This window comes from Gossypium raimondii, chromosome 4 (assembly GCF_025698545.1).
Source record: "Gossypium raimondii isolate GPD5lz chromosome 4, ASM2569854v1, whole genome shotgun sequence".
In the NCBI taxonomy this organism is placed as follows: Eukaryota; Viridiplantae; Streptophyta; class Magnoliopsida; order Malvales; family Malvaceae; genus Gossypium; species Gossypium raimondii.
This window is the reverse complement of record NC_068568.1, coordinates 1,847,975-1,855,862: the sequence shown is the minus strand read 5'-3', so window position 1 is coordinate 1,855,862 and position 7,888 is coordinate 1,847,975. Positions and strand designations below refer to the sequence as shown.

Here is a 7,888-nt window from a genome sequence, read left to right as displayed (position 1 = left end):
TCGAAATCTAAATAAAAATGAGCGTCATGGAATAACAACTATAATAATGTAAGTAAAATAATACAAGCACAACTAAAATGAGCAACAAATAAAATACATAATAAACGAATCAAAGATACATGAAATAATAAATGAATAAAAATCTAAAGCATTTCATAAAAATAATGAACACTTCAATAAATGAATAAATAAATATCAAATAAAACAATGATAACAATACTAATTATAAAAGATGAAATATTTATGTATGTGTATCTATATATTTAAATTATAAATTATAAATTATATGAATGTATATACATATATAAAAACAAATATGCATATCTATGTATATATATATATAAATTATAAAGCACAAAAAACATAAGCATGTATATATATAGATATAAATTGAAAATATATATGTATGCGTACATATATATATGAAGTGCCAAGTATATATAACATATAAGTATTTATATATATTAAAAAGGGTTATGTACGTATATATATTATAAATATGTATGTATGCGCATATATATATATAATAAAATTTGAAATTAACAAGACATAGATAATAATAATAATATTAATATTAATATTAATATTAATAATATTAATAATAATCATAATAATATTGATAATAATAATAATAATAACTTATTAGTTTTAATAATAAAATAACCAAGATATAAACAGAGGGCTAAATTGAGTAAAAAAACAAAATTTGGGGACAAATCGCAAATAAATTAAAGGAAAAGGACCCCATTGAATGCGCGAATAACAAGGAAGGACCAAATCCGTAAATTACCCATCAGAGCAAGCATGCACAGGTCTTCCTCCTCCAAACGGCGCCGTTTTAATGTCTTTATTTAAACAACCTCTTTTTTTTAGTTTTTCAGTTTCCCACCCTTCATACTAAAAAATTGCAGCAACCCTCTCAAAGCCTCCCCCATGCCTTCCGACGGTTGGACTTCACACCGCCGTTCATCCGTCCACCGCACCGCCACTAAACCGACGGCCGACGAAGCGTGATGAAGGGCTTTTAAAGCCCGGTTCTAGGCGGGCTATGGGGTCGGGATTCAACGGAGGGAACGAAGAGCCTTGCACCCCATTTAGACCCGATTCCGACGACGGCGAGTGGACCTCCGTCGACGGAGCCACAGAGCGATTTAGGTGCGCTCTTTCCTTTTCTTTTCTTTTTTGCTATTTTCGTTAAAACGAAATTGTAAAATAAATAAATAAATAAAAATAAAAAGAAACAGTAAAAAATCAACCTTTAAAACTTCTATTCTGTTTTTATATTTCTGAATGCTCGTAAAAATCTCTCATTTTACATTTGTTTGATTCGACTTTTATAGCCGTTTACATTGCGTTTTTTTGCTGCTCTTTTGCTTTCGTTTCTGCCATCGTCCCTGTTGCTCTTCCACTTTTGTCTTCTGTTTGCAGGTACATGGCAAGGTCAACTTGCTGTTTTGGTGCAAAGGAGGCTACCTCGGGCGGTGGGTGTGCTGACACCACACATGGGGCAGCAGCGCAAAGGGACACTAGGGTTTCTTCTTTTACTGAAATTTGTTTAGGTTTTGGGCCTGTTGGGGCCATTTTATTTGGGCTTGTGTTTTTTTTGTTTTTTTGTTTGCCTGGGCCGGGGCTAAATTGGGCCTCTACATCTCTTATTAGGCAGCAATTAGGAAAGGAGAGAGAGACTGGTTTATTGCTTTGTAATTTCATTCAAAGTTATAAAAATTTGTTGTTCAAAAACTTTCTAGGTTTGAGATATAAAGAGAGAAGCATAAGGCCCCTATCTAGTAATCATAGCTAAGAGAAGACGCACCGGTGAAGTCGAGAGAGCAGGCTCTAGCGAGATTGAGACTCTCATATCTAGACGACAACTTGGAGAATTAAGTCATAAACTTATTAGGTATAACTCTTTTTCCCTAACTGGCAGGCAGTCCCAGCTATCTTGAGACACGATTTATAGTGTGTATGCTCTATTATTTAGATCTTGCATTGTAATTTTAAACGAAAAGGAGAAAAAAATACACTCACATATAGCAAAACATTAACTATACTCCAGAAAATAAATAATTAAACACGATTGTAGGCCTAATAATTAATCTTTCAACAGTGATCAAAATATCTTCTAATAATTCATTAGAAATAAATTTATCACAAAAGATAATAAACAATCAAAAGTCTATAAAGGCACAAATAGAAGACTTAACTAAAAGGACAGAAAAGACATTAAATAAAGCTGATAAATTCCCATCTAAAAAATTATAGAAGTAGTTGAAGTTCAATATAGAAAACATAGAAGGAAGAATAGATAGTATATATAGAGATGCTCAAGCTTTAGTTAATAAACATCCTCCTACCATCATCGGATACTATTCTGATATTAACAGAACAGGATAGCTAAACAATATCCAGGATTGGTTTACACAAGCTTTAGAAAAACAAACTACTGTTAGGGAACTAGTACAAAACAACCAAAGCAGGATCAGTAGGAACTTTAACATATACCATCCACCACACAACTTTATAATAAATGATAAAAGACAATTAAGATGTTGAAACCTTTTATATACCATCCACCACACAACTTTAACATATACCATCCCCCAAAATCCTTGTCGAAGACTTGAATATGATAACATTAAATTTACCATTTCAGTCGAGACTCTATTTTTCCTTTCAGCTACACCATTTTGTTGTGGTGTATAACGGGCTGAAACTTGATGGACAATTCCAATGGATTCAAAATGACTTGGATATTTCTTTCCACATAATTTTATTCATAAGACCACATTATTGAACGCAAGCTTACTAATAACATACAGAAGGTAACTTTGGTTTAAGAGTAACCTCTAATGGTGTAGCTTTAGGAACAATTATTCCGGGCCTTTCACTTATGTCGACGCCTTTATCCGAGACCATTCCCCAATCAATCCATGAAGCAGTTGAGCCAAAGCTAAGTGTTGGAAATGAAGGGCGAAAGTGATACCAGGACAAATCCTTCTACCAGCACCAAATGGTATAAGCTCAAAATTTTGACCCCTCACATCAATGTTAGCATGGTCATTGAGGAATCTCTCAGGGAGGAAGTCTAATGGCTTATGCCAAATTCTGGGGTCACGGTGTAGCTTCCACAGGTTAAGCAATAGTTGAGTGCCAGCTGGAATGTGGAAATTGGCTACGATGTAGTCATCCATAGCTTCTCTTACGACCAATACTGGCGCCGCTGGGTATAACCGCATTGTTTCCTTGATAATTGCTTGTAAGTATACCAAGTTAGCTATGTCTGATTCTTCCACTTGTTGCTTCCCAACATGGATGTCAAGTTCTTCTTAAGCCTTTTTAGAATATGGCGGTTATGCAATAGCAAGGAGATTGCCCATGAAAGTGTGGCCACATTTGTATCGATGCCACCCAAGGCAAGAGTCTACAATCACTATTTCGTAATCAAAGATAATGCTATAGCCTATAAACTACATGATTCTACTTAATAATAACATACCAGGCAATTAGGTCTAATGGTAACATCAGCCTCTTGAGTTGGTACATTGTTTTCATCCATGATAGACAACATGACATCAATGAAATCTTGGTTCCCTTCGATGCCTTTGTCGAGCCTCCGTTCGCGATGCTCGTTTACCCAGCTTCCTATTGCAAAATCCAACTCCTTTTCTGTCCTCTTTATTTTGCCAATGATCCCCATCACAAAATCAAGCCAATCGAGAAAAGGAATTGTATTCGAGACCAAAAACAACCCAGCAAGATAAAAGAAATCACTCAAGGCCTTTAGGAATCGTCTCGATTCCTCGCTAGTACCACGATATATTTTTCCAGCAACCATTCAGACTATAATATTGGTTGCTAATTCACCAATTCTCTCCTTTATTTCCAAAAGTGCAACGCCTCCGTTTTTCAATGATTGCACATACAATTCCTTTATAAAGCTACCGATTTTATTGTCGTCAACATGCTTGAGTAACTCGAGCCAATGACTAGAGAGGAGCTCAACCATTGCTAGTTTCCTCATATTACGCCAATAAGGTCCGTAATGAGCGAAGCCTAACATCTTATAGTCATACCCCATATACTTTACAGCTATGGACTTTCGATGTGTAGGGAAGACCTTATCGTTGGTCGTGAAACATTCTTTTGCAACTTCCAAGTTACTCACCACAAGTGCTCGATGAACCCCGAGACGGATCAAGAAGGCCGGTCCATGCTTTCAGCCATGTCTGCAAATATCCTATGTAGTAGCTAGATTTTTCCAAAAAGATGAAGATGACCAATAAAAGGTAATGCCCCATCTGGCTTTGGGGGTCTCCTCTTTAGTCTCTGTTGCCTTTAACGAGGATGGTGACCACTAAAATGGCAATGGTTTTGGTGAAAGCAAGTGCAAAATGGAGCTGTTCTTGAAATTCCATAGCTTGTGCTTCAATGAAATGAACCATTTTGCTGCATGAAGGGCTAATCATAATGGTTTATTTTATCTAAACAAAATTCAGGACCCACTATGTGTAATTGTTGTGCGAGTCTTTGAGCCCCATTATGTGCGGTTGACATGTAGTAGGTTTTCGTCCAATTTGTGAGCTTTAGTTTGAATTCTATTAGTTTTTATTTTGATTATGTTGTAATGATTTGATTCTACTTTGTGATTTCTTGAATAGCTCATGCTATAATAATTTGATATTTGTGGTTTCTCATACATGTATTTGTGTGTGTTTAACTTAGAATTACTCATATTGTCAACAATATTTTTAATTGACCTACTTTAAATTGAATTAAAATGATAAATAGGATTCATTAATTTAATTAATTTGATCTTTTTCTCGATTCAACTCGATTTGATCGTACATGCCACTGGTTGTTGGGGTTGAAAATGAGAAATATGGGCCAGCAAGTTTAGTGATAGCCCAAATTACAAAGTGTTGAGACAACTTCACTTGCTCTAACAGGGAATGCATTCATTACTTTATATGCCTAGATTTAAGGGTGAATTTACAAAAGTAAATCTATATAATATATAAAACAAACTCCCTATTAGAAAAATTTAGGGTTTAGAAATTAGAAATAGAGGCAATTTAGGTATTAAAAATAAAGAGAATTTAAATACTTTGAAGAAAATAATTGAAAAAAAATATTTAATTTAAGTTATATATTTTTAATATTAAATGAAATTATTATTGTGTATTGATTTATTTCTTAATAAATTATTATTAGATAAATGTTTTTGAACATTAATTTCATTATAGGTTATTATTATATCTGTTATTTTTTATAAAATGCCTAGAACTACCCACAATCCCTTTCCAACCCTTAAATAGGTTATTATTATGTCCTCATGCACTGACAACAATGTCAATGTCAATCAAGTTGGGCCTTGGACAACCCAACAGTGACGTGTAACCCAAGAACCAAAATACTACGTGGTCGAATTTAATATTTAGTGGGAGGGGTTAGAGAGCAAGCAAATTAAGCACGTGGTTGTCACTGTTGCAAAATCCTTCAGTCAAACAACTAATTTTGTTGGTTGAAAATGGGAAGTATTCAACACTTTTTCCTTTAGTAGAGGATACTATAATAGATATATGGAGCGTTGAAAAATGAAACTCGCTCTCCATGTTTTTTGGCGTGAGCTTTAAGATAACAATTATAATGGCTTTGGAAACTCACCATCTCTCGAGCAAGCTGGTGAGCCTCCCATATCTCCTTCTCTCTCGGATTTTGTCTGTCGATTGAGAAAAACCTTTGCGCAACACTACCAAATTGAGGCTAGCTGTTTGACCAAGTGAATTAAGGTTGAACATCTAGCTGTCCTTCTCACGATGACCAAAACAAAGAAACTAGAAAGATTTGCAGTACATGCAAGAATGTCGCAAGATATTTAGCGTTTTCTCGCAATGCAAGAATGCTTCATCGAGCAAGTAGAGGTGGTTCATTCACCTATATAAACCCCCCCCCCCATCCCATGGAGGGAGGGTGCTAAATTAACCCCACTCCTTATTCAGTCACACAAGTTTAGAGTTGATTTGAGAAGTGCAATCATAGTCGTATCTTATTTGGGGAGCTGAAGAAATGGCGGAGATAGGGACCGTTACTCTTGCAGCACACCCTGCAGCAGGGTGGTATGTTGACACTCCACTTCCACATGGTTTCACGGTTGCTGAAAAAACAGAGCTTGTAATCGCGATCAATGTACATTGTTTACCTTGCATTTGTCTCTGTTGGCTCGAGTTAGAAGAGATGAATTTTGCTTTAAATATCCATTCATTGGACAAATCCTTCTACCAGAACTGCAAAACACATTACATTCTTGTTCTGAGCTTTGGGAAAAAAAAAACTTGTTTTAGTTTTAGCAGAGCTGAAGAAATGGAGCAGATCGACGCGGTTAATCTAGTAGCTAACAATGTGCACAGGTGGAGGCTTCGTACACTTCCTGCTGGCCGGATTGTTTTAAGGGTTACGGAAGACGAGAAGCAATGGTGGCGGTTTGAATGCTGCCAGATTGAAGGAGGCATGCACTGCATCAGTGGCAGTGCATGGAGCGACTTTGTTGGACCCAGGGTCCATGCTAGGCTCACTCTTTATGCTCAACAAGACGGTGAGAACTTCCACAGAATGAAGGTGATAATGAGGAGGAACTAGAGAGCTTATTTGAATGAAAATATATGATATTATCATGGTTGGTTTCTGCTTTTATTACTGCAACTTTGTTCAAGCCAGGCACCATTGCTTTCTGCTGTTGCATGGTTTACAAAAAACTGTCGTTTTCTTTTCTAATGCTCAAGCTTAGTTATGTAATCAGAAATATGCTTCATTATTGGTGATGTTATATATTAGAATCTCTTTAATTTAGTTCATACATATAAGAAACTTAGATATATATTATTGACAAAGACAGAGTTTGCCCAGAACCCAACACATCACACAGACCATTCACCTCCCTTAAAATATTGGAAAAAGTAAATGATTGTACACACATGATCCTTTCATGCTTTCTCCTTTGAAAACTTAGATAAGCTGCGATAGGCCTCTCAATGCTATCTTCCTTTCTTACTTTGTGCTATTTTGTCACTAAAATCCACACATCTAGCTAAGATTTATTTGAAGAGTTCGAGTTCCTGTGATCGGCTTGAAATTTTGTTATCCACTTTTCTCCTTTATTTATTGATGTTTGTGCGTCTCTATTCTATTAGCTCGTCATATTATTTATGATAAATTAATTTAACCATCTTGGTGAAAAATATGAAGAGAACCATCTATTTTTACAAGAACAAACTGAGTAGTTATAACTACTATACATAAAAAGTCAACAACATAGCACATAAGCAATTGGTTACGCAGTTCAATTCTCAATCATGTCTTGGTGTCACGGGCTGCAGTTTAAAGCTTATGACCATAGCATACAATGCATCTTTTGGAGGTCTATCATCCACATGAGCGTCATTTGGCCCACGAGAGCTCACCCGATTCAAGGAGCTATTGGTGAAACTTGTCCATTTAAAGCCTAGGTGGCTCTATAATGCAGATATGAAAACATAGGCTACCTTAGTAAATAGGAAACTAATTTTAGAAGATTGAGGGTAGCCATATCTTGTAAGATTAGATATGTAAATCGATTATGTAATCTTGTAAATCCCTTGATTTTAGGGATAGACTAATCTCGTTCGTCGATGTAACTCGATCTAGACCGCCGGTTTTGGGGGAGCTCAACTATAAATAGAGTGTCTCCCCCTCACTTGTAAATCATTCATTAGAATCCATTCATCCATTGTATTTTTTATTCTTTGAGAGAAAGTAATACAATTGAGATCATTTACTCAAGCACCTCTCATGCGTAGTTTTCTGTGAGTTTCTGTTTTTTTTGTGCCTTATTTTGGCTAAAGTTATTTTCGCT

At 35.7% G+C, this 7,888-nt stretch overlaps 1 protein-coding gene across 1 annotated transcript; it reads right to left on the bottom strand.

The window, feature by feature from the left end:
• Positions 1-2,778: 2,778 nt before the first annotated feature.
• Positions 2,779-3,835, bottom strand: LOC105779150 (cytochrome P450 82C3-like). The gene is given in 4 exon segments (XM_052629871.1): positions 2,779-2,927; positions 2,930-3,325; positions 3,328-3,421; positions 3,497-3,835. Coding segments are annotated over 4 exon segments (951 nt in total). The 3' UTR covers positions 2,779-2,805.
• Between the last annotated feature and the right edge of the window lie 4,053 nt (positions 3,836-7,888).